The sequence below is a fragment of the Sceloporus occidentalis genome, unplaced genomic scaffold (genome assembly GCF_023333645.1).
Source record: "Sceloporus occidentalis isolate IW3139 unplaced genomic scaffold, rSceOcc1.0.p SCAF_8, whole genome shotgun sequence".
NCBI classification, from domain to species: Eukaryota; Metazoa; Chordata; class Lepidosauria; order Squamata; family Phrynosomatidae; genus Sceloporus; species Sceloporus occidentalis.
Window position 1 is genome coordinate 5,194,344 of NW_028316988.1, and position 27,256 is coordinate 5,221,599.

The 27,256-nt window shown below is 44.8% G+C and overlaps 1 protein-coding gene across 1 annotated transcript in view; it reads right to left on the bottom strand.

The window, feature by feature from the left end:
- Nucleotides 1-3,308: 3,308 nt before the first annotated feature.
- ACAP3 (ArfGAP with coiled-coil, ankyrin repeat and PH domains 3) overlaps nucleotides 3,309-27,256 on the bottom strand; it is a 121,179-nt gene continuing 97,231 nt past the window's right edge. The window contains exons 22-26 of the mRNA XM_089534288.1: nucleotides 26,062-26,282; nucleotides 24,182-24,291; nucleotides 22,299-22,409; nucleotides 20,770-20,831; nucleotides 3,309-3,671 (exon numbers count right to left, since the gene is read on the bottom strand). Coding sequence (XP_089390414.1) covers nucleotides 3,565-3,671; nucleotides 20,770-20,831; nucleotides 22,299-22,409; nucleotides 24,182-24,291; nucleotides 26,062-26,282 — 611 coding nt within the window. The 3' untranslated portion in view covers nucleotides 3,309-3,564. The remainder of the gene's footprint in view (nucleotides 3,672-20,769; nucleotides 20,832-22,298; nucleotides 22,410-24,181; nucleotides 24,292-26,061; nucleotides 26,283-27,256) is intronic.

A 27,256-nucleotide genomic window follows, 5' to 3' on the forward strand; every position in this document is an offset into this window, starting at 1 on the left:
CCTCCCGAAAACCTGGCAACCCTATTACTACTTCATATTTAGTTGTTACCTTTCGTGGAATTTGATGTACTACATAGACATCGTCTTCTCATGGAATCTGACGCACTATTTAAACATTGCCTTTCATGGAATTTGATGTGCTGGAGACGAGGAAACCATGCAAAAAAGGCTGTGTGTGCACATAGCTCTGTTACATAAGGCACATCGATAGCACACCAGCTCAAACTCGACCTTTTTTCCCCGGAAGAATAGGGGGAAAGTCTTATTTGGCAGCTGGCTGCAAAGCCGTAAACATGTACCCAATAAATCTCGCCCTATAAAATGCCCCATGGCATCATTTTCTCACCTGCCCAAAAGAGGATTAGACCAGAATAGCGACAAGCAAACAGTAGTGCCTAGCATAGCGGAAGAAGGGGAAAAAAGACTCTCGTCTTTATTTATAACCTTGTAAATAGGGTTTTTCTCCTCACCACAAACTTCCTCGCCCTCCTACTCCAATGATTTAAACATACATTTCTTTTGCCCGGAGATATATTACATTTTCAGGATATAAACAGGGATTTCTATACATGCTCAAGGAAAGGCGGCTTTGGAGGAGCGGAGCCTGTACCAGTACAGGCGGTCCGACCGCTATATTTTGTTACTATAAAACAATAGTACAAGATTTGATGATAATAATAATAACAATAACAACAATAACAATAATTAAGGGTACAGCTACGCTGCAGAAATAATTCAGTTTGATACTATAAGTGCACCTTAAGTGTCCATTGACTTTAAGTGCTGCAGCTCCGTCTTTTGGCATCCTGGGATTTGTAATGTTGCAAGGTCTTCTCGACTACAGTGCCTCACAAAACTATAAATCCCAAGGTTGTGTAGAATGGAGCCATGGCATTTAGTGTGGTGTCAAACTCCATTGTTTCCGCAGTGCAGATGCACCCTCAAACCATGCTTTCCAAACGGTAGGGAGCAGGGCCTTAAAAATCAAAGAGGGAGAAGGTGGAGATACCGTAATTAAATATATGGGAACAGGGTATATAGTGGGTTGGTTTTAATGCAGCTGGTGGGGGGGGGGTCTCGTTTTAAATTTCCCACAATGCCCTGGAGTGGTGGGATAACCCGTGGCATTGTGGGAAACTGAAAATGGAAGCTTAGGGGGGTTTATGGATTGGACCTCTCAACCTGGAGAGGGCCCTGGTGGGTTTTTAGGACCCCGTTCTTTCTCCTTCGCCTTCCAGCTCTCTTGAAAGAAAGACATCTTCAAATTGAATCGGAGTCCATATCCATGCTTAGGCAGCGCATACAGAAAATAATGGAGACGTGTCTCAAGATGCTCAAAAATGTTTTTATGAAGGGGAAAAAAATTAGTGAAGTCGAAGGCTTTCATGGCCGGAATCCATAGTTTTTTGTGGGTTTTTTCGGGCTATGTGGCCATGTTCTTGAAGAGTTTATTCCTAATGTTTTGCCAGCAGCATCAGTGGCTGGCATCTTCAGAGAATGCTGGCATGGAAGAGAGTTGGGTATATAGTGTATATACAGTTGGCCCTCCTTATAGACGGGATTGCCTTCCACGGCTTTGAGATCACGTGGAAGGTAAGCCCAGGTAGAAATAATGTGGTGCATACATGTGCCGTGCACCCCATGCACCACTATGAGCACGCACTCCATTATTTCCTATGAGGCTTGAACATGTGCTCTTTTCCCCATATGCGCAAAGGGGAGTGCAGACTGTATATCTAGTCGAAGGCTTTCATGGCCAGCATCCATAGTTGTTTTGTGGGTTTTTCAGGCTCTGTGCCCATGTTCTAGAAGAGTTTATTCTTGATGTTTCACCAGCATCTGTGGCTGGCATCTTCAGAGAAGGCTGGCATGGAAGTGAGTAGGGTAAACTTTATTTTAACAAGCTTATTATTTATTTATTTATTTATTTATTTATTTATTTATTTAATGCTTAATTTTTCCAATAAAGAAAAGGGCTACCACCAATTACAGTTGTTACCCGAATTTACCAGACTCTTCCTTTTGATCTAATTCCGCAAAGAACGTCTTTTCCAGACTTGTGAAATGGAGAAAACTGGCTAGCGATATTTCTCACTTAGGAACTCATGATAATGACTGGCATCCAGAATTGCAGTTACAGATTTGCGACCTAGAGTTTAGCGTTGTTGTTATGCGCCTCCAAGTCTTTTGGGACTTATGGCGACCTAAAGGCAAACCTATCCAAAGGCAAGCCTATCCAAATGCATCTTAGGCCTGTTCCAGACTGCCAAAATAAAGCTGCTTTGGGTCTCTTTGGAGGTATGCTGTTTAAATGATGCATGGGTCCTAAGAGTCCGGAGGTCGCGCCAAAGCCACACTCCATTCCTAAGCACTGGAGCGCAGCTTTTGGTGCAGCTTCCAGATTCTTAGGATGCATGCATCATTTAAATAGCATACCTCCAAAGAGACCCGAAGCAGCTTTATTTTGGCAGTCTGTAACAGGCCTTATGTTTTCTTGGCAGGGGGTTTGCCGTTGCCATCCTCTGAGGTTGAGAGAGTGTGACATGCCCAAGGGTCACCCAGTGGGTTTACATGGGCAAGCTGGTATTTGAATCCTGATCACCAGATTCTGGTGTATACAGTCGACCCTCCATATCCATAGATTTTTTTATCTAGAATCATAGAATCATAGAATCATAGAATCGTAGAGTTGGAAGACACCACAAGGGCCATCCAGTCCAACCCCCTGCCATGCAGGAAATCCAAATCAAAGCATCCCTGACAGATGGCCATCCAGCCTCTGTTTAAAGACCTCCAAGGAAGGAGACTCTATCACCTTCCGAGGAAGTGCATTCCACTGCCGAACAGCCCTTACTGTCAGGAAGTTCCTCCTAATGTTCAGGTGGAATCTCTTTTCCTGTAGCTTGCATCCATTGTTCCGGGTCCTGTTCTCTGGAGCAGCAGAGAACAAGCTTGCTCCCTCCTCAATATGACATCCTTTCAAATATTTAAACAGGGCTATCATATCACCTCTTAACCTTCTTTTCTCCAGGCTAAACATCCCCAGCTCTCTAAGTCGTTCCTCATAGGGCATGGTCTCCAGACCCTTCACCATTTTTGTCGCCCTCCTTTGGACACGCTCCAGTTTCTCAATGTCCTTTTTGAATTGTGGCGCCCAGAACTGGACACAATATTCTAGGTGGGGCCTGACCAAAGCAGAATACAGTGGCACTATTACTTCTCTTGATCTAGACACTATACTTCTATTGATGCAGCCTAAAATAGCATTGGCCTTTTTAGCTGCCGCATCACACTGTGAGTATCTTGAGACATGTCTCCATGGATTCCTTAGCATGCTTTCTAGTTTCTTCTTCCTATGGCGCACAGACTGCTGCCCAAAGTGCATGTACCAATGGCAAATGATGCAGCGCGATCACAACTTCTTATGTCGAACCATCTCCATTTTGGACGACTCAACTTCTTCATTCAAGGCCCTCTTCATCTGTGGCTTGGGGTCTTGTCTTGCTTTCCAAAGCTGGAAGGATCCACAGTCTTGAATTGAGAAATCGACCGACGAACCCAAGGCTATCTGTAGGAGTGGATGACATGGAGGCTGCGACGGTTGAGTTTCTCTGGATTGTTTGAAGCCATGTGAGAAAACTCCCGGAAAATATCCAGATAGGTGGCATCTCCTGCAGAAGGAAGAAGGGAAGGTAGACACTGAGGCTCGGCTCACCAGCCATTTCAAATGGAAACAAGAAGGCATCAAGGACCCAAGCAATAACAGAGCAGCATGATAGCAAAGGCTGAATGGCCCAGGACATACCCTTTGTAAATACAGTATTAACAAGTGAAAGAAAAAAGTTGGCAGCAGGAGCTTTTATAGACTTAATTCTACTTCCTAAGATGCATTTGGAAGTAGACTTAAGTTTATGAAAGCTCATGCTGCCAACGTCTTTCTTTCAGTGAGTCTCAAAGGCGCTGCAAGGTCTCACTACATACTCTCTCAGGGAAAGGCAATGGCAAACCTCCTCCAAACAAATATTGCCAAGAAAACCCATATATTCCATATATTCCTAATACAGTAGAGTCTCGTTTATCCGACCTTCGTTCATCTGACGTTCCGGATTATCCGACGTCGGATTGGTTGGTGGGCGTGGCTTGGAGCCCTTGCCACGCCCCCAGCTGGAAAGGGCTCCTAGCGCGGCAGCGAACAGCAGCAGGCCCCAAGCGCACCAGGCCCCAAGCGCAGCAAGCGCAGAGGCAGCGGCCATTGAGCGTGGCCCCGAGTGGCCCCAAGCGCCACCGGCACCAGGCCGCAAGCGTGGAGGCGCCGGCCCCCGAGCGCAGCCCCGAGCGGCACAGGCACCAGCCCCGAGTGCAGCAGTAAGCGCCACCAGGCCCATAGCGCCACCTGGCCCAGAGCACCACCATTGCTAGGCTTTTCATAGTGATTCAAGGCTTTTCATAGTGGTTGCTAGGCTTTTCCTATGACCCTCCGGATTATCCGACTTTTTCGACTATCTAACCTATGGGACTGCCACATTACGTCGGATAATCGAGACTCTACTGTATAATCATTTGCAGCCACATTTGCCGTACAATAGGACTCTCTCCTCCTTCCACTTTCCCCTTTTCCTCAGCCGACTTCAACTCATGCAAACTGAGTTCAATGTGCAAAAGTAGTTTGCATTCAGTTAACGCAGAAGGTTGGGGAAGAGTGGAAGAAGTGGTGGCCTCTTGCCGTTCCCAGTAGACTCATGCAAAAGCAAACTGCTGCAGCCTCGCCTGGCTTGTATGCTTTTCTTCATTCATCACTTTTACCATCTTGACCACACTCTGATGCACATATGTCCCTATTTTCATCTGTGAAATGTTGGAGGTACGTGAGAATTCTATATCCCACCAAGTCACCAGATTCCTTAAGAAGGAGCCATGGCAGTTCAAGTGGCATCATAGCGCTATAGAGCGGGCCTTCTACATTCGCTGGGGTGAGCGACAAGTGGGAAAACCGCAAATAAAAAACCATAGAGAACACCCGTCTAGGAATTTTTAGGTCCTCCAAAGCACCTCTATGGTCAACGTCAAGCAGAAGCTGACCATAGACTTGTGCTGGAGGACCTACAGTGTCTAGGAATCACTATGTCCTCCAGCATGACTTCATGGTCAACGTCCTGAAGATCTGGGCTGGAGGACCTAGATATTCCTAGACAGCGCATGTTCATCAAATCCATGAATAAATCAAATCCGCAATAATCAAAGCTACAAATGTGGAGGACCGACTGTTGTTTGGTGATGAATTGGAAAGGTTCCTATTCTTCCCCTCCTATGTGCATCCACCAGCTCAAATGAAAACCAAGCCGAGGGATACAGTACAGAAGGTTCCCCATCGGGTCACGTCAACGGCACATACTTTGGAGGAAGAACATTCTGTCCCACAGAAAGACAGCAATTGCCACATTGAAGCAAAGCAACGGTGACCCATCTGGTCTATTTGTGACACCTGGCCATGATGGATGGATTCCTTTTAGGGGGAGAGAAAAACAATCACATTTTTTCACTCCTCGCTTTTGCAGGTTCCTGACCTTTTGGGGCTGGATGGAGCACGACGAGAAGCAACCAGAACGGTCAAAGGATTGGAGCCCCTCCTTTAGGAAAGCAGCTTTTGAATTTGGAAAGGAGAACTAATGGGAGGGCAAACATAGCAAAGGATTATTAAAGCAACTACATAACTCCAACCAACCGCTTATTGTAGCTAATAAGCAACCATACTTCTGTTTTATTGGGGACATTTATAGGCTGATTTTTCTCCATGCCGAGTCCAAAGACATTGCATACCCAATCTTGGCATCCTGTACCCTATCCATATTTCTCTGAAAGAATGGCATTGGGGAGGGGAGGATGTAGCGATGGGCAGGGAAACCAAGACATTGTCCTCAAATAAGAATTTTGCCCCCTTACATTCAATTTTCCTTCAGTCCCTGCATTTTTAGCATTACAGAAACTTGACATCTAAGTTGAGCATTTAGAAATACATTCTGGAATCCTGTTGAGGACCTACGTCTTTCTAAACAGACTCACATCAACCAGACTTAGAATCAGGCACTTCTGTAATGTCTCTATCCAGTAAAGGGCTGCTGTTGTGCTACTTTGTAATAGGGCCACCAAAGTAACCCATGTGCTTTGGGACTGATGTACAACGGACCCATGCACATCAGTCCCGTTGTGCATCGGTCCCATCATGCATTGAAACACCAGCTAAGGAGTGCCAATGCACTGTTTCCTGTTATGCATCTTTGCAATTCACTAACAAGGTTTACTAGCATCTCTGCTAAACAGCTAAGTAGACATAAAGTTGTGTAACTTAGGACATTATCGTACTGTTTTTCCCCAATCTAGGCAAGGGCTAAAACCGGGCTGGGAACATGTGTTGTTGCACAGTCCCATGCCAAGATCAGAGGCATCCCATACCCAATTGGGACATCTCCCATTACTTTGCTAAGAACGGGAAAGCCCCATTTTTAGCAAAGGATGGGAGAAGTCCCGATCCGGTATGGCATGCCTCCGATCTGGGCATAGAGCTGTGCAATAAGACATGGTCTCAGCACATACCCAGATCGGGAAAAGACAGCTAGTGCGATCATCTCCATAGATAGTGACAGAGAATTTTGGCCATATTTTTGGCATCCAAAGATAAAGGAGCAGGCAAAGTGACCAAACAAATGTGAACAAAGCTAATAGGAACTTTAAAAGTGATTTTCAGTATCTCACTCTTTGCAATGCCAGAAATTTGGAGACTGGAGGACTATTTTATTGGGGAGGCGAAGCATTCTCATTTGGCATTCAGGTCCAAACTAAACACTTTTGATATTGTCTGATAATCTAGACTGTTATTACCTGGTTTATAGTTTTTATAGGGTTATAGTTGTATTTAAATGGGGTAATTAGTCGGACCATGGTACATTATTTATATCTTATGGCTTTTCGATTGTATGCCATTGGCAGGTTATGGGTTGATTTTGCCGTGTCTGTAAAGCGCCGTGTGGATTTATGGCACTATATTGTGCCATATTTATAAAATAAATCCGTATTTAATAATAATAATAATAATAATAATAATAATAATAATAATAGCAAGGCTCTCAGTGCCTCCCCCTCCCTCCATATTGCTATACCTCTGAAGACAACCCAACTTAGCCAAAGGTATCTACCCTCAAAGTGAAACGTTGGGTTTGTGGTAAGGAAGAGGGGTAGTTCTGCCTTGTTCTTTTCTTTTCCATCCTCTGATGTCTTGCAGCTGCCTAGGGCACAGCTGAGATCACCCACTGGATAAGGCTGGTGTGTATTGTTTTTTCAACATTTCCAGGATGTTCGTTGAGCAAAACATCAACCTTTTGACCCAGTGTTCCCTTTCTAGAGCGCTGCCTTGATGTATCAAAGGTAGAAGTGCTCCTAGCTACCCCAAATGCCACTGGCCAGTTAAAACCGCAGAGCCCTGCTATGGGCGTGAAAGCTGCCGTCTGATGTAGGCTCCGTCCTGGGTTCCCTGCTCATCATCACAGTGATGGCGAACCTATGGTATGCATGCCAGAGGTGGCACTCAGAGCACTCTCTGTGGGCACATGTGCCGTTGCCCCCGCACAGAGAAAGCCAGAGGGACATGGCACTTTGCAATAAATAAGTGGGTTTTGGGTTGCAGTTTGGGCACTCGGCCTCTAAAAGGTTCACCATCACTGACCTATGGGAAACATTTTAACTATTGGCGAATTTATTAGAGGATGTGCATATGCGCATAAGCCTACCCTAAGGTCATATATGCGTACCCTAAGGTCGGACATGACTTGATAACCGTGTCAACAGGGAATACCTTTACATGTGAATAATCATTAGGGCTCTCTCCCCTTTTTGTGTTGCAAACACTGAAATGTTCACATCCCAGATGACAGCGAGCCCGGGACATATATGTTTTGGATTGCAATCCTTTGGGGAAAATTTCAGCTCCTAGTTTCACCGGTTTCAGAAATACCGGAACATTTCCATGACATATCAGAACTTGAGAAAAATGATCAAGAAAAAGGTCAGCACAGAGAGGAGCATCAACTACACCAAATTTCTATTCCAGACCTATTTACATTCGTCCTTCCACATTTGCTGGGGTTAGGGGCCCAGGACCCCCATGAATGGGGGAAAACCACAAATAATAGAAACACTATGTTTTTACTTGAGGGAACACCTCTCTAGGAATCTCTAGGTCCTCCAGTGCAACTCTGTGGTCCACATCTGCCAGACATTGACCATAGAGTTGTGCTGGAGGAGCTACAAATGCCTGTCAGAGTGTTCTCTCTAGGCATCTCTAGGTCATTCAGTGCAACTCTTGGTTAAAGTTGACCATAGAGTTGTACCGGGGGACCTATATATTCCTATAGAGAACATATTAATAAAATCCGTGCATAATCAAATCTGCAACAGTCAAAGCCATAAATGTGGAGGAACGAGTATACTTATGAATTCATACAACACTACGCTACTTTCAAAATGTAGGCTGGCGTTCTGTTCAGTATTTACACGATTGTAAGATTATGATCTCATAATTTATAGAATTTACATTTACAGTAGTTACTGGCCAAATGTGAACTCCCCCTCCAGCCCATCTTTTCATCCTGGCAGTGCCCCAACTGAAGGGTCTTCAAGGCCTTTAAGATCAAGGTGATGAGAACATAGGGCCTGGAAAGATGGGTGGCATCCAGACGCCCCTTTAATGGCCGGATCAGTGCCGCAGCAACTGCATGCTGCGCCACCGATACGGCCTCTAGGGAGCACAAAAAGGAGCCAAAAAAAAAAACCCGGTTCCTTTTTGCTCCCTCTAAAGGGCCTCATAGCGACAGCGGCGCAACTTCCTGATGCCCTTTTGGTGCTGCATCGTCTAGATGCAGCGCCACAGCCGCGCCATGATGCTGCGCGCCATCTACAAGGGCATGTGGCATCATGACGTGATAGGGACAGAGTCATGACATCCAGCGTGTGGATGCTACGCTTACAGTCTGGCACAAAATGCCTGTCTGTAAAGCCCCATACTCTCTAGGTAGTAGGGTGCATTGAGACAGGCAGCTGTGGCACAACCAAAGGGGTCTCTCCAGATGCCTGTCTCAATGTGCCCCTAAGACTGGGAGAGTGTTGCAGTTTTCATTTCCCAGTTCCCCAATCTGGAGCACTTTGGGAACTCTGCCTTCAGAGTGCCACCTGGTTTGAGAGGTAGGGAAATGGGGCAGCTATGAGAATGGAGTTCCATCTTTGTAGATAAGCCTGACAATAGCGATTTCAGCTGACAATTCGATGGCCAGGATTTGCGTAAGCAAAGCTACCATTCATACTGGGTTTTACCAGAGGCTATTTCCTTTCTTAGGGTAATGTCCCCCCCCCTCCATTTTGGCCCACAGCTTTGCTTTGAGAAACAAAAGAGAACCAAAGGAGAGAACATTTTGTGTGTCGGTGGTGGTGGATACTGTCGGACCTTCTCCCCTTTCTCGCCATGCTCTCCCATTCAAATTCTCACCGAAGAGAAGAAGGGGGTGAAATCCTAGCATTGGAAGGGAATCCCAAGGATCATCTCATCCAACCCCCTTCTTGGATACATCGCACTCGCTTATTCATGAATATTCTGATCTCCCCCTGCCCAAAATTAATAAACCAATCAATAAAAATGCATGATGGGTTTGCCTTAGCATCACCATGAGAGAGGTGCAGAGAGAGAGAGAGGTTGGCCATGCCCTGCCTCTGAGGCTGAGAGAGTGTGACCCTCACAAAGAAGGAGAAGGGGACGGGTGGGGTGCAATGGCAGGGGTCCTGCCATGGATAACACCGAGCATTGGAAGGCATTCCCAGGGGTCAACTGCCTTCTACCATGAAGGAATACTTGGATTATAGGGTTGGAGTTGAAGCTGAGAGCATGGGACTTGCCCAAAGTCTCCCAGTGCATTTCTATGGAGAAGTGGGAGGCTAGGGTTTGCAATCCCAGTTCAGCCATGGAAACCCACAGGCTGGCATTGAGGAGGCCACACTCTCTCGCCATTATATTTAATGGGACTTGAGCACCCACAGATCTTTGCTATTCATGGGGGATCCTAGAACCAAACCCCAGCGGATAACAAGGTCCCTCTGTACACATTTACCAACTGAATTCAATGGAGCTTACTTCCAAGCTGGTAAGCATTTTTGGGTTTGCGGGGTGAGTGAATCCTTGGCCAGATTCAGCCAGCTACTATGTACAGCGCTCCAGAAACCCATAAATGCACACCACCCTCCTTGCAGCAGTCGGTAAAATGTAGATGCAACATTGCGAAATTAATGCCAGGGTTGGAGAGTCAATGTCAACTATTTTGTTAGTGCCACAAGTCATAAAAAGCCATCGCATTTTGTAGTGGGCTTGGATTACTCTCAGTTTGGTCCCCAAGTTTGAAGGTTAATATAGGAAAAAGAGAGGCGAAGAAGAGATCACGACATAAATAACAAGAGGCAAAGCAGGAGGAGGTAAAAGACTTTACTCTAGGTTTTTTATTAACAGTGTTTCAAGAGACGATAGAAGGAAAGGGAAGAGAAAGAGGGTGGGCAGTAAGACGCCAGAGCAGCAGAGTTTCCCTAGGGTCTTTCCTCGGTGCGCATGGTTGCGTGCCAGAATCGTCCTTATATTTGTTCAAACCATACAAAGATAAATCATATACAAAGTGTTTGGGGTCCATAGGCATTCCTCAGTAAAGAGAGGGAGTGGGTAAACTGGGTAGAAGAATGGGGAGGAAAGGGTAAAGAACCAGTGTAACAAAGATTGTACAGTCAAAGCAAGTCAAAGTGACAGAGGAGCTGTTAATATGCTGGAATATATTTACAGAGAGTGTCAGTTTCATACAGAGAGGTCCCCATAATCCTACCCGCCCCACCATTCCCTGCCCTTCTCCCCAAACTTGGCATTCTTGGCATTGCAAAGCCTTTTAAAAACCAAAATCACACTTCTTGGCTTCGGCATACCCTCCAACATTTCACAGCTGAAAAACAGGACGCGTTTGGCAATGCAACGGAGTGCGGTCAAGATGGGAAAGGCTATTCATGGGGAAGGACGCACAAGTTAGGAGAGGCTGCAGCAGTTTGGTTTTGACTGAGCCAACTGGGAAGGGCAAGACTGCCTCCCACTCTTTGGAGTTGAGCGCAAACCACCGTCGCAATCTGAACTGTTTGCAACCAAAGAGGAAAAGCAGACAGCAGAGAGGAAAGCCAGGACATTGTAAAGGCAGCGGAAAAAAGTGGGACAACAGAGAATGCATCAGGATTGTCGCTGCCAGATTAAGACAGTTGGAGGGTATGCTTCAAGCCTTTCTGCACATTCGGCAAAACCACAACGCAGCGCTCCCCTTGGCTTGTGCCACTTTAAAAGGGCAGGCGGATGGATCACTGAGAAAACACAATGTTGAAAGGTGTTTTTCCCCCACTTGTTTCTCCCTAGGAAGTGGCAACTCTTTTTTTTTTCTAGCATGACAGTTCTCTAAATGCATGCAACTGAGAGGGCATATGTACCCACGTTTTTAAAAGTCTAGGCCTAAATGCACCAGAGCCTCGCCAGTGAACCAACTGGAAGGGTTGGCTTACCGTTCAGCAACTGATTCAATGGGGCTGGCTCTAGCAGTTAGGCTTAGGCCCCCATCTTCCACCTGCATTTATAAAATGGGCTGGTCCTGTTGTATGCCTTGCAAAAAGAGGTGTATATATAGGTCCATGAAGGATGCTGCCTTGCAGTTTTGCAGACTGTACAGCTCCACTGTGACACAGCAGGAAGAACAACAAATTCCTTTTACCGGTGCGATTTAAAGGTGATGTAGTAGAAAGTCAAACTGTGCAAAAAGGAAGGCCCAGGTGTCGGGTTGCAATATGGGTAATCTAATCTTATAATACAAATGTGTGATGTTTGTTACCACTATGGACCTGAACGGTCGAGGTCTGGCATGGTACAGAAGTGCATCTCCAAGGGAGATGTTCCGTAGAATTCGGGAGGTTGTCTCTTTTCTACCAGGAGGGGTAATTCCTCTTTTAAATAAAGTGATCCCACACCTTTTTAAAATGTGTATGTGTTTGTGTGTGCATGTGGCTAATGAAAACACAGCCCTTTTGAAGAAGCTCAATGTTTACACTATGTTCACACTGATACACAAAATTGGGGGAAAACACTTCATATTTTGATACCTTTTCAAATAGAAGCTTTTGCTTCCCGCATGCACTCAGTCCTCTTCTCTCATCACACACACACACATCACTCCATACATGCACACAGGTTGCCCATTGCATAGATGCACCCGCACATGTTTGCATGAACCATATGAAGGTTAAGTCCAAATCCAGTTCACTTGGGAATGAGAGCATTCTCACATACACACATTTTGTTGTGTCCTCTCCTCTCCTGCCCTCCTTTTTTGTGAGGTTATCTCTTGTTCCCTAGGTTTATCTCAACAGCTTGATCTAATAGCATTTCCTCAATGAATCACTCCACCAAATAATGAATTGACTACTGACAACTAGGAAGCTGGGCTGAGCAACTGGTGCTGGACTGCAACTCCCATAATCCCCCTTCAGCTAAAGGAGGTCCAAAAATTCCCCACCCACAATTTGGCCAAACACTCTGGCCTGTTACAGACTGCCAAAATAAAGCTGCTTCGGGTCTCTTTGGAGGTATGCTGTTTAAATGATGCATGCACCCTAAGCATCCGGAAGCTGCACCAAAGCTGCACTCCAGTGCTTAGGAATGGAGTGTGGCTTTGGTGCAACCTCTGGACTCTTAGGACCCATGCATCATTTAAATAGCATACCTCCAAAGAGACTCGAAGCAGCTTTATTTTGGCAGTCTGTAACAGGCCTCTGTCTCCCTGCCTTATTTTCTCATCTCTAACATGGAAACCATAACCAGCTATTAAAGAAATATATGAGAGCATGTAATGGCATCTGCTAAGGAGAATTGTGCTCTTCTGTTGAAGGAGTGCTGCTCAATTCACGAATGCAAATCTACAGGCGCAAATGGTTTATGCCAGCGATGCCCAAACTCTGCCCCTCCAGGTGTTTTGGACTTTAGCTCCCAGCATCCCAGATCATTGGCCAAGGTGGCTGAGGCTTCTGGGAGCTGAAGTCCAAAACAACTGGAGGGCCAGAGTTTGGACATCGCTGGTTTATGCAGTCCTGATTGCAAAAAAGAAGAGAGGAGACTAGTGCAGGAAAGGAGAGATGCTTTCAAATAGGACTCTACAGTGCAAATAGGATTGTGCAGATTGTACACTCCATTTTGAAAGAGAGGGTGCAGAAAATAAGCCAAGTCATGCAACATTATATTGATTCCAACGGGAATTACTGATGGCTTTGTTTGTTTTGCTGCAAAGAAATGTGGAGTTATATACATTTTTGAACATCACTCTCCCCATAATGCCAAACATACCCATTAGTGCATATAGAAATTGCAGAAATGCTTTAGAACAAGGGTGGGGAAGCTATGACTTTCAAGGTGGTGCTTGGTTCGGACTCCTATTAGCTCTAGCCAGCATAGCTAATGATGGGGGATCATAGGAGTTGCAGTCCAGTATGTAATGGGACGCACTGGACCTAAATCTAATGGCAAGCCCAACCAAAATAGACCCATTGAATCAATGAGAGTCACAGAAGCATTAACTTAACACAACCTACGTACCAAAAATAAGGGATAAGGAAGAACAGAGATTCAAAGCAACTACTTAACAGATACTCAGTTACCTGTAAATAATTCCTTTGTACAATAAATAAGGCCGAACTATATTAATATAAGATAACAAGAGATCACCGTTTTAATTACTTTCACAGTTACATGGGGCTCATTACTTCAGTGTGTCTTATATTACAGCGGATTGTGACATTCGGATGTTGTCCCTTTCAATGCACTAGTTACTTTTGCGTAACCAAAAAAAAAAAGCAATGCACTCGTGTTTTTAAAATTGGACCCATAGTTATAACTAAGTGCTTCCGGCGGCCCTTGAACTGCAAATACAACTAAATGATAACTGTCCATTATAGAAAATGGTTGGGAATGGGAGATTCGGGGTTTTGTGTTAAAAAAAATACACTCCCTCGCAACTGTACAAAAGGGGGGGAAACCAACATTAAATACAACCAAACTGTCTTAAACAAAGAAGAAAATGTCATTGCACTCGCCCTCCGGGGCTTTCTCAGTAATAAATTAAATACGGAACAACTGTCACCCATTTGAACAAAAAAAAGACAAGCACATAATCCGTAACAAAAAGGACGTGACAAATAATAATAACAAAAGGACCCAATACTGTTATATAAGAACAAAAAAGTGCACAAAAGTCGGTTTTATACATTGGATTTAAAGAAGGTACCGATAATATCTTAAATAGAAAAAGAAAGCCTTCCCTTATCAGACATGCGGTTTGTCATCCTCTCCAAAGGTCTCCAATTTTGGCTCATGCCAGCCCTGTGGACTTTGTGCATTTTGCTCCATCGCCTCAATGGCAACAAAAACTGTAGGGTAATATAATGGCGTGTGTGTGTCTGTGTGTGTGTGTGTGTCTGTGTGTGTGTGGGGATGGGGGGAAATGTTTGTGGGGACTTCACGCAAGCATTTTACACATACTGAAAACACATACTGTTTTGAGGTGGTTCGCCCATTACAGTGCACTGAACAATAGCTTTGATGGACTATAGTCCCTCCAAACTCCTAGACAGCATGGAATTCATGCTGACTGGAGATTCTGGGAGTTGCAATCCAAAATGTAACTTCCAAATTCTGGCCCATCAGCTGTACATATTCATGCCTACAATAGGGGAAGAGGAATGATGTGGACATAAGAAAAGCTTTGGTTTCAGCGCCTTATATGTTTAACTGCCATGGCGTCTCCTCCTCCAAAGGGAATTAAGAGTTTATCGTACAAGACGATATTTTCATGGCCCTGACCGTCTTGGTGGAAGTAGCGTTTTCACCTCTCCCAAGACTTGGTGCAATAATAATAATAATAATAATAATTTTTATTTATACCCCGCCTCTCCAAAGGGATCAAGAAACGGCGCAACAAGCTCAGCTTGGCTCCTTTTGCATAGCTGAGCATGTCTTTATACGGTGCAAAAAGAACAAGGCCCACGTTTTGAAGTGGAAATGGCTAAAGATGCACCTAACTGGGAAAAACACAAGTAAGCAGGCTTTCGTCAATCGGGGAATGTTGCATGAATTAGGTAAATTGTGCTTAGGGAGCACATTATTTGAACACATTGGAGGAAACACATTCAAAAATGTGTGCAAAATTCAGTGCAGGAAGAAAATGCAACATCTTGCAACCTGGTGTAGAAGCAGAGGAAGAGGAAGAGGAAACGCAGGTGGGATTCAGAGTAACTCAACAAGAGCAAAGCTGAGAGATATGCTCAGATTTGCTGAGGCGCTGAGAGTTATGTGAGCAACCCAATGCCATTGCATGGTCAGTAGGTTGGGGACAAAGAGAGAAGGGATGGGCAGCAGCACCAAGAAGAGGCAAGGTTCACAGCAAGATTCAAAGGCCTGGTCTTGGGCAGATTCAATCATCTTAGGCAGATGTATACATGGTTTCCTATAATGGATGGATGGGTGGCAAGGTATAATTTGCTATCTGTAGAGGAATGGTCAAATCCTCTGAGATGTGAAACAACGGACTCGTACGGACAGGCTAAAATAAAACTGCTTCAGGTCACTTTGGAAGTATGCTATTTAAATGCTGCATGCATCCTAAGAGGCTGGAAGCCACGCCAAAGCCACAGTCCAGACCTAAAGACTGGACCACAGCTTTGGTGCATCTTCTGGCCTCTTAAGATGCATGTGTCATTTACACAGCATACCCCCAAAGTGACCCGAAGCAGCTTTATTTGGCCTGTCTATTCAGGTCTTACATCTCTTGGAAATGACTTTTATTGATCCCTCCAAGGTAGAATGCCTAGCTGGAATATAGAGAGACTTTGTTCTCCTGTTTTGGTGGGACTTAAAGTCAGGATTCCACACTGTAACTCTGGGGAAAGACCAGAGCCTAGAAAAACTGGCAGTTTAGTGTGTGTTTTTTGGTGATTCTGTGGTTTTGTTTGTTTGGTAGATTTAATCCAACCAAGTGGCTCCCAGGCTCTAGAAAGAACAGTGAATGATCTTGGAGTGCTCTGCTTAAAGCGAATTCAGTTTGGGATGCCAAGTTTTTGATAGAATAAAGGATTTCTAAATGCCTCTTTGTAAGATCTAAGCCATACATAAGTGCCCATGAAACAGAAGATGGATGCTGGGATGACGGCACTGGTGGTAACAGGAGGGAGAAGTTGGAGGTCCAAGAATAAAGTAGCACAGAGCATAAATGAACCACTTTTTGAGACGCCTGTATGGAAGACTGAACTGCCTAAAATAGATTTAGAAAGACTGCATTTACATTTGCACCTATGGAGGGGAGCAATGTATGCTCTCAAGTGCTCCACAGTATGCAATGGATACCATGATGCAAATTTCGCTAGGAAGAACTAGGGCCAAAACCTTTCTCACTGTGCAACCTTAATATCAATCATTCAATATTGGATTGTTACCTATTATGTGGGGTTTCTGTGATAAAGAGGGGAAATGGAAACTCCTTCTACTTCTACATGTGCAAGGCCCTGATCTGCTGAGCAAAAGAATGGGAAAGTTACTTCTTTGAACTACAAACCCCAGAATCCCCCAGCCATATTGGTTGAGAGATTCTGAGAGTTAAAGTCTAATACGGTAACCTTTGAAAGCTCTAACCAGAACATGGTGGCTTACTGTTTCTACAAAGATGCAAGAGTAGAATGGGATTTATTATGCCTTAAACTACTCATTCCACCAGAGGAGAAGAACTACTATACAGATATGGAATGAGAAGTATGGGCTCTTATATTCCAATGTACCCGTCACAAGCAAATTTACACAGAGGTTATCCGAAGGGAAGCCCCATGAGTTTAGGATGGAACAAGGCTCCTGAATCCAGACTGTAGGTTGGGTGCAGGATTCAGGTATAGTACCTATAGGAGCAGGACCATGAGTGTGTTTGTGTGTGCAAGAGAGAGAGAGAACACTTGCTGGGTTCTTCAGTCTATCCATATCAACCACCCAGGGCTACTTTGCAGTGGAGTGGCAAGGAAGCGAACAAACAGTATAATGTAGGTTGGGCAGTGGTCACACATGGATATATACAAGGAGGACAAAGCCATTGCTCAATGTAATGAGCTAATCTGCAATGAAGTGGAGAACATGGTGGGATTGCTAGCATCACATGCCTGGTAGGTACTGATGGGCTAGCCAAGGAGCTACAGAAAGCAGCCAGGGACCCTGTGGTCTTAGAAGGACTGTACAGGCACCAAGGTGTGCAAAAACTGGGGCTGCTAGAATTGGTTAGGCCTGTTAGAGAATCCAGATTCTGTTGACTTGGTTAGTCAATACAACAGAGCTTTCTCCCTGCCGACTTTCATGCTGAGTTTGACCCCCTAGCACTCATCCTATCTCCAGCAAAGTCAACAAAAGCCCTTCAGTGGAACCATTCCATCACAGGTCTTAAATCAGGTTGAAGTCAAACTATTCCTATCTACCCAATTCTGCCATACCATGGGGCCTATTGGGTGAAGAGTGGCTTAGTGGCTAAGATGTCCAGTCCGAGAGCTTATACGGATCCCTCAGGCATCCTTGGCCAAGCCAGTGTCTACCCCCTCTAATCTCTTATCACTCTTCTCTCGCTATGTTGATCGGCAGAAGCTGAATGTGCTAAGATGTCACTTCTGACAATGGTAAGACGGAAAGATTGGCAGTTCGAGTGCCAACATGATGGAGTGAGCTCCCATCTCTTGTCCCAGCTTCTGCCAACCTAGCAGCTTGAAAGCATGCAAATGCAAGGAGATAGATAGGTACCACTTTGGTGGGAAGGTAACAGCGTTCCATGCAGTCATGCAGCCACGTGAGCACCGGAGTCGTCTTTGGACAACGCTGGCTCCCTTGGCTTAGTAACAGAGATGAGCACCGCCTTCTAGAGTTGGTTATGACTAGACATTCATGTCAAGGAGAAACGTTTGCCTTTTAAAACATACCACCTGCCTCTGGGCACTTTTCAAGTCCGATGGACTGACATCTCAGCTGAGATATCAGGGGAAATGGAACAGAAGCATAAAGATGAGGAGGAGAGCAATCCTCAAGATGAGAGAACATCTGTGTAAGAGGATAGGAAGGAAAGACTTCCCTGCCCATCCCAGACAAAAGACGACGCAAAGCACACTGCAGGGTTCAGCTGCTTTGGGAGAACAACTCTGGGCTAGCTGCCGCTTTATATTGTATATAAGATCATCAAGAGAAATTAGCTACTTCTAAGTCTAAAGTAAAATCCCAGTCCATCTTCTGACAAAGACCATAAAACCCCAGAGTTACTCGGAGAGTAAGAACAGATCCCGCTCCAGCAAAAAGCATAATAAATAAATAGCCCTCCCCATCCCACCGTGCCCCGCCCCAAACCCCCAAACCCCCAAATCCCAGAAATCCAGATCCTTTGAGCCCTCTGCAGTCATGCAATGGTGAAGGGAGGTATCACAGTCTTTGCAAGGGCAGGCATGCAGAAAAGAAGAAATCCCTTTCTCCAAAACAGGGACGTAGGAAATTCGTTGTGACTTAGGAATATGACCCCCTTCCCTTGTGTGCTCCGGTTAACCGTGGCCTCAAAAGGCCTGAGGAGAGTGAATTTACAGTTCTCCCTGGATAGGTGTGTTTGTGTGGTTCCCCCCCCCCTAAAAAAAACCAAACCAACAAAAACCCATCGCCGGCGATGAGCGTCTTCTTCCAAGCCTCACCATTTTGGCGAGTCTAAAGGTGAAGACAGGCATAATACTTGAAGGGCGAAAACAGATGTGCTCTTTAAAGAGGAACTGCAGCAATGTGCTCCTCCTGCAATGCAAGCCCAACACACTCCTAGGTTTGTGGTTTGCATGAATACAAGCCATCAGATTGAGAGCTTAGTCGGCAGACTCTGTTTCCATTTTAGACTGGCATCCTTTTGCATGTTCATCAAGGACAAAAGGTTAGAAACCTCCCTGACAGGCTGGTTTTCTATGTGCGGTGATGAAAACGAACATGATGGGATGAAGGAGCATTTCATTAAGTGGCGTCAGAAGGGATACAGCTATGACAACATCTGAGAAGTTACATTTTGTACTACATCTCTCAGAATCCCTCAGCCAGCTTGGCCAGTAGTTGGCTGGAGTATTCTTGGATATGAAGTCCAAACATAATACTCATAATAATTCCTGATGTTTCGCCAGCATCTGTGGCTGGCATCTTCAGAGAATGCTGACCTGGAAGAGAGTGTGTGTGTGTGTGTGTATGTATGTATGTGTGTATATATATATATATATATACACACACACACACACACACACACACACACACACACACACACTGTGTGATCCTAAGTAAGGAGGAGTGATTCCCATGTTCATCTATTTTGTTCGTTCATGTTTCATGAAGAACAGCTGCAATCCTGCTTTGGGGATGAGGATGGGTGGTAGCCTCTTGGCGTCACATATGCAATGCAAATGGTACCTCCAATTGCATGCTCTTGCTAAAAAGGTTAGAGAACTGCCTGCATCCAGCCCCAGAACTCAATCCTAAAGGAGAAGGTATGTTGACCTTAAATGAAGAGCATGTGCCTCCATGTACAAGACATCTGTCTTCGCCCTGCAAAAATTGTGTCCTCATCTTGGAAGCGGCCGAGTTATGGCTTTTACCAGCTATGCTTAGTTTTCTGTTACGATCCCCCACCCTCCCAAGAAAAAAAAGTCAGAGGAAGCATTTGCTGGCTTTAACCTGAGAGCATGTAAGGTGGGGAGTCATGCCTCTCGATCCAAGAACTGCAGCGCATGCACAGGACACAGCAAACAGGTCCACCAGAAGCCCTGCTAAACCCAAGCGGGCTGAGCAGTTGCAGTCCACCCCAAACCATCCGCTTTGTGTGTGTGTGTTTGCAATGTTCAGCGTTCAAACCAATCCGATCCCATTACAAGTTGACAGTCAATGCTGTTGGAAAGTAAGTGTTTGTGTGTGCATGTGTGTGTGCATTAGAAAGATTGCTAGAGAGAGACGGAGGGAGGGAGAGAGAGAGAGAGAAGGAGAGAAAAACCTCCTTCAGTTTCAGTGCAGACTGACTTTCTATATAGAGGTAGAATTCTCTCCAAACCCATGAAACCTATTTTGAGTCCCACTTTTTATCCCAATGTGACACATACAGAATGATGTTTAAATTGTGGCTTACTGTTGATCGGTCTTATATCCTTGACTTAGGCAATCCTGCACACCAGGATTTGATTTTTAAGTTTCAGTCTGCTCCCTTCCAAAGCAAATCTGTGTCAAAAACAGAAGTCATACAGGACCAGGCATGAAAAGTTGACTTAATTTTACCTTAAGGGTTCTCTCTCTCAGATTCTCTCTCTCAGTCCCTCTCTCTCTTCCTCTACTTCTGTACAACCCATATGCGTTTAGCTTTCAGGAAGCCTTCTGTCAGCAGCCATGCCCCCCACTCCACCAAAGACATGTCTACAGTTTCCTTCTTTCTTTTTTCCAGGGCTCAGTCAGCATCCTTAAATTTCGACCCAAAAGAGGAGGAAGAGGAGGAGGCAGCAGGGTTGGCGGGAGAAGTCACTAACACTCATCTATGTTAAGGCTGATGAACTCCTGTATACATTTTCTGTACTGGAGCTCTGTGGGACTGTTGTTGGGATATTGACCTGGATGACCAAACGGACCCTCAGCTTCTCGCATCTCTTCATTCATTCGAGCCAGACGCAACCTAGAGGGAGAGAGAAAGAGGGAAAGGTTGGAAAGCAAAGGCCTTTTCCATGGTGGCACTTCATCTTTGGAAGAACCATCCTTCATCTATGGAAGAACCATCCTTCATCTTTGGAAGACCCATCCTGCGCACAGCTCACCTGGTGTCTCCTAAATTATGGTCTTTTGAGGACCAGGGGCCCATTAACACTACATTAATTTAAGCACTATCATTCCACTTTAGTTGCCACGATTCCATCCTATGCCACTCTGCGACTGCCAGTTTAGGAAGAGGCTTTTCTCATTCTCAACCCCAGCACTCGCCAAACTACGTGTCCCATGATTCCATAAAATAGAGTAACTTTGTTATTACTATTACTCCATTTCATCATAATAATAAGACAGGCGGCTTAGTGGTTAAGATGCCAGTTCTGACAATTGGAAGATCGAAAGGTTGGCAGTTCGAGGCCCAAGTGCCGCATGACGGATGAGCTCCTGCCACCAGTCCCAGCTTCTGCCAACCTAGCAGTTCAAAAGCATGTAAATGCAAGTAGATAACAGATACCACTTCTCAGTGGGAAGGTAACAGTGTTCGGTGCATTCATGCTGGCCCCATGAGCACTGGAGTAGTCCTTGGACAACACTGGCTCTTTGGCTTAGGAACGGAGATGAGCACTGTCCGCTACAGTCGGTTACAACTAGACATTCATGTCAAGGGGCTACCTTTACCTTTACCTTTAACACTATTAGTCATGTTATTATTAATTAATACTATTAATAGTGTTGATAATAGTGCATGCTATCTGATTTAACAGGCTGTGCATTGCTCAGAGAGCTTTAGTTAGCAGCTACTCTAAAAGTCCACAACATAACTTTACTACTGTTGTGTGCTTTGAAGACATTTCCAACCAGAGTGACCAGACGTCCTCCTTTTCCAGGACATGTCGCACATTTCAACCTCCTGTCCAGGAGAAATTCCAAAATGTCCTCCACTTTAAGCACGATTAGAAGCATGAATTTACATGTATGTGAATGTTCTTAGCTTTTATTTAGTAGTATCCTACATTTTTCTTGATCGTCTTACGTTTTCCAATGTCTTGTCCACCTTTGTGGTTATGACATTTGGTCACCCTGTTTCAAACTTATGACGACCCAAGGGCCATAACCTTTCATGGGGTTGCCTTGCCTTCCTTTGAGGCTGAAAGAGGGTGACTTGGCCAAGGCAGAGAGTCTCCATGGTCAAAAAGGGATCTGAACCCTGGTCTCTAGTCATAGTTCAATAATTAAATCACTACACCATGCTGGATCTCAGCTTTACTATATCAATCCTGTAATGATTACAGTCTGTTGAATGAAAAGATAACAGCAGAAACACACAAATATGCAAGAAGAAGAACAAAAGTCCATGAAATTGAATATATAACTAGGTTTGAATACATAATACATAACTAGGTTTGAATCCATCCCTTTGTAACAGTGGTCTACTTACAAGGTAACAATGTCCGCATTAGCAGCCTGGACCGCGATGCTGAGAGGGTCCTGCCCATCCTCATCAACCGCATGTTGGTTGGCTCCTCTCTTTAGGAACAAGCAGACTTGGCTGCCAAATATTAAAAAAGCAAAATGTTAGATATGACCCATGGTGTAAAAAATAACCTTAACAGAATTGCATTGAGCCCATGCCATAAGTGGGCTTCACTTCCGCGGCTTTCAGCATATGCTGAAGCTGCATAAGAATCTAATAAACGATACATGTGCCCATGGTGAGTGCATCACACGGCGCCGCATGCCCGCACCCTATTATTTTCAATGGGGCATGAGCATATGCAATTTCCCCCTTACACTGAGGGGTCCGGAACAGATCCCCCATATAAGGGAAGGGAGCACTGCAGTAATGCACTTTGACATTTTAATAGCTTGCATTTGATCTAGTGCAGCGCTATAATTCTATGGCCCTATACAGACAGGCCAAAATAAAGTTGCTTCAGGTCACTTTGGAGGTATGGTGTTTCAATGATGCATGCGTCCTAAGAGTCTGGAAGCTGCACCAAAGCTGCACTCCAGTACTTAGGACTGGAGTGTGGCTTTGGTACAGCTTCTGGACTCTTAGGATGCATGTATCATTTAAACAGCATACTTGCAAAGTGACTCAAAGCAGCTTTATTTTGGCCTGTCTGTATCAGACCTATGACTCTAGTACTTCAGAGCTTGTCATGTTGGTTTCTTCCAGAATCCCAAGACAGCATGGCCTGGTGACTCCCTGACTTCGAGTCTAAAAAACTGACGTTCCCAAGCGCTATACTTTCATAGGAATCTGTGCTAAACTACAGTCTCTTTCACACTACGCATTTCTAGCATTTTGAGATTACTAATGGCTATGGTTCCATCCTGTGAATCCTAGGATTTGCAATTTGGGAGGTATTTAGAATTCCCTGCCAGGTATCTCTTCTGCCTCACCAAGCTACAAATCCCAGGCTTCTGTAGGATGGAGCCATGATAGTTAAAGTGCAACCACAGTGCCATAATTGCACAGTGTGCATTTTAGGATTATCTCCACTGGGTGGGTGTGATTTTTCTGGGTCTCTGGCAAAGAAAAAGATTTCTTGCATCTCCAACTTCCCAAAAGTGTTTTAGCTGCAGACTCAATATGCAAAGGCCTTACTGAAATTAGGATGCAGTGTATCTTGGTTTCTGTAAGACCTTTTGACCAAGTCCCTAAAGAGATCCTTTCAAACAAGCTAGTAAAATGTGGGCTAGATGATGTAACCATTAAATGGATTTGTAATTGGTTGACCAGCCGAACCCAAAGGGTGCCCAGCAATGGCTGCTCTTCAGCTTGGAAAGAAGTGACCAGTGGCTCTGTCCTGGGCCCAGTGCTATTCAACATCTTTAGCAATGACTAGGATGATGAAATACAGGGCATTAGGAGGAGTACCCAGGACAGGATCAAAATTCAAAATGACCTTAACAGATCAGAAAACTGGGCCAGATGGCACAGACTATCTCAATGGGGTCGGGGAATGGTAGCCACTGCCCCACCAAAGGCAGCTGCCCTTTGGAAACATCTGCAGAGGTTTTCTGCTTAGGAAAAGCATTCAGATGTTATCTGCTACGGTTTTTGGACTCAGCGCTATTATTTATAACCATATGTCATGACATGCAGAGCAGGTTGTCTACACACTGATAGGATGTAAGGGGCACAAGAAGTCACAGGGAAGTGTAAAAGGATCATGCTGCTACAGTTCACATGGGGTGGGGAAAGATGTTTTCCCCCCGGTGTTGCTTTTGGTCGTCACAACCCCAGACCCCACCCCAGTGCCTTGGATCTAAGCATTTGTGGCTGCACCCCAGAATGCACAGCAGCTTACTTACCCAGTGTGCCCCAAATACGTGGCATGATGCAGAGGCGCTCGCCCTCGGATATCTCTTTGGTTAACATCTGCTCCATTCTGGAGCAAGAATTCACAAGCTATCAAAGAGCCCTAGAGAAGACAGGAGAGGGAGAGAGATGAGTTTGCAATCTCAGGTTTATGTATAGACTTGAACAAGTTTTAACATTGGAGAGACAGAAGAAGCTGCCTTAAGAGCATTCAGAGTTTTGGTCACAGAATTACAGATTTGGAAAGGAACACAAAAACAACTGAGTTCAACCAAATGCCATTCAGGAATACACATCTAAAGCACAGCCAAAAGACTGGTGGCATCTTTTAAGGGTTTAAGGCAGGGGCCTTTCCCAGCCAACTAGGAGATGGCAAGAGTTGAAACTGAATCTTCTGGTTATGAAGTAGGTGTGCAGTTACAAAACTATGGGGCTGCAATATTCAGACTACACCAAGATGGATGAGTGGAGATTAATGAAATAGTAGAAAAGGGCAGCATGGTTTGAGCACTGGACAACTCTGGAGATGTCCAGGGTTGGTTTCCTGCTCAGCCATGGAAACCCACTGGGTGAGCCTGGGCAAGACGCACACTCTCTGCTCCAGACAGGTTTGCCTTAAGGTCACCATAAGTCTGAAACGACTTGAAGGCATACCACAATAACAAGAAAAATGAAGTCATGGAGGAAAGTTAAGTAGCAGACATGAAATGCCTGCTTTAGCCAAGACAGTGGTGGAACTGTTAAGAGAAAACCTAGTCTATAGTAAATTCCTCCATAATGCCTACCCTGTTTTTACAGCAAGCACATGGAGCTTGCCATTCTTAGATCAGGGACTGCAACTGTGGAAGGCTACGAAGCTACATTAAGCACTGAGAAAATCTTGTAGCTTTGAATCGCATCACTACTTCTTGTTGTATGCCTTCAAATCTTTTCTGACTTATGGTGACTCTAGGGCAAAATCTAACGCCAGCTTTCAAGCTGGTACAGATTTGTGTATGTGTAGTGCCATCTGAGGACTGTATAAGAGAGTCAGGATTGCATTAATCCTGACATGATTTTGTTTCTGAATGTTATCCTTAAGTTTAATGTTTAATAAAAGTTATGTTATTATAGACAAGGTAATTCAGAGTTCAGAATTGAGTTTTGTGTTATGGGATTTTTATGAGAGCGTATTAGAAATTAAGGGGAGAGCGAAGGCTTTGTATGGATTGCAAGTGGGGCAGTTATGGGGCAACAGTTATATAAGGATTTGTTAACATGTTGTTGGATTATATAATATTATATTTGGTTTTACAGTTATAAGTTTCTTCTAAAGCTTGTTTTATTGTGAGAGTAAGTTGCTTATGAGAATGTTATATAGGGAAACATTATCTGCTCTTAGTTGATCGGCTGATAATAAAAACACGTGTTAGTAAGTATTAAAACGAATAAGATCATAAATGCCTATTTATGAGAGAATTAAAGAAATTAATTGTCAAGGTTTTATAAGTTGTTATAAGTTTGGTTTAAAACAGGTTTACTAGAAGAGATATAAGAAATGTAATGGAGATATTTTATTAGTGATGGCTGGGTTTTATAAATGCGCTCCGATGTGGTTAAATAAGTTCTTGTGTTTAAACCAAAGTCCTTAAATCACCGTTCAAATAAAACCAGCTGCACAAAGACTTCTTGTGATGATGGTACCAGCCTAAGAAAAGGGAATGTTTGAAGTATTCGGAGGTCATTAACTGTTAATGGTGATAGTTATATCTCTGGGAACAGGGGAGATAACATTTGAAAAAAGACTAGTTGTGATCTACATTGCAAAAGAGACGGATGAAGCCACTGGTTCTATTCCAGAGACGCAAATGCATAATATAAACCTATTGCCTACCCCCATTACAGCTTGGATCAAGGGGGTCTTGTTCTCATCCTCGTCGTTCACCCAGTTGACGTCAGCGCCGTGTGCCAAGGCTTCCGCCATGATGGGCAGGTTCCTGGCCCGTGACGCCTTGTAAACCAACAGGCCAGGGTGCAGCTCTCGCAGGTCCTCCAGGTCAGAGGCCTCTTGCTCGATTTCTGCTTCTCCGCTGGATTCCTCTGAAACTTCGCATTCTGCAGGCGCAGTCAGGGAGGAATAGACTGCGATGAGACATTAGCATTGGTGACCCAATGCTCAGGCATGTTTTACATCAGGGAGGGGGAAAGTGTGGCTTGCCAACCATAGGCAGCCCCATCCAGCGGCTCAATTCAATGCCCACCTTGTGCCCAAAAACGCACTACCTCCTTTTTTAAGAAACCCAAAAATCCTCCTATTTATAGTCACTCCCTATTTACAAAAAGCCTTACAACAGACAGGATGGGTGTGAATAGGGGGGAAACTGCAAAATTGCCCCTGATAGCTCTCTATTTTTACAATGGAGGTGGGCACGGAGGAAACTGTGGCATTCCCAGGTCCAGCGAGTGGGTAGCGGGAATACGGGTGCAACTCCTGGCCTCGGAGAAGCTGCCCACCCCTGCACTGCATATGCCCAAACTTGTCGTCCTTCTCACCACAGCGTCCTTTGCCAAATGAATCTTTGGCACCAGAAGCCAAATCCTTAAACCTTACCTACCTACCTACCTACTTTCTACCTCTGTTCCTTTCAAGTAAATTATAGACCTATTTCTTTCCCCTGACTGGCCTGGTCATTGGCTCTATCACTTATACAACGGGACCTTCCCTTACACTGGGATACGTTACGGATCCCTCCACTTAAGGGGAAATCCACGTATGCTCGTGGCCCATTGCAAACAATGGGCACATGCTTGCGGCTTGGGGCAGCATGCGTGCACCATTACTTTAATTGTCATGCGGCTTCCACGTAAGCTGGAAACCACATATAGTGTGCCCGCATATGGCACGGGTGCACTGTATATTTCCAGCCTCTTTTCTCCATGGGGGCTTCTTCCTGGATCCCATGAGAATGTGGAGGTGAATGTTTTCCAAACGGCCTTATGGTTTTTTGGTAAAAGCTGCCATGGGTTTGGCATGTCCATAGAGGATAAGGTGAAAGACAAAATTGGATGCAACCAGAGTTGTCCCATTC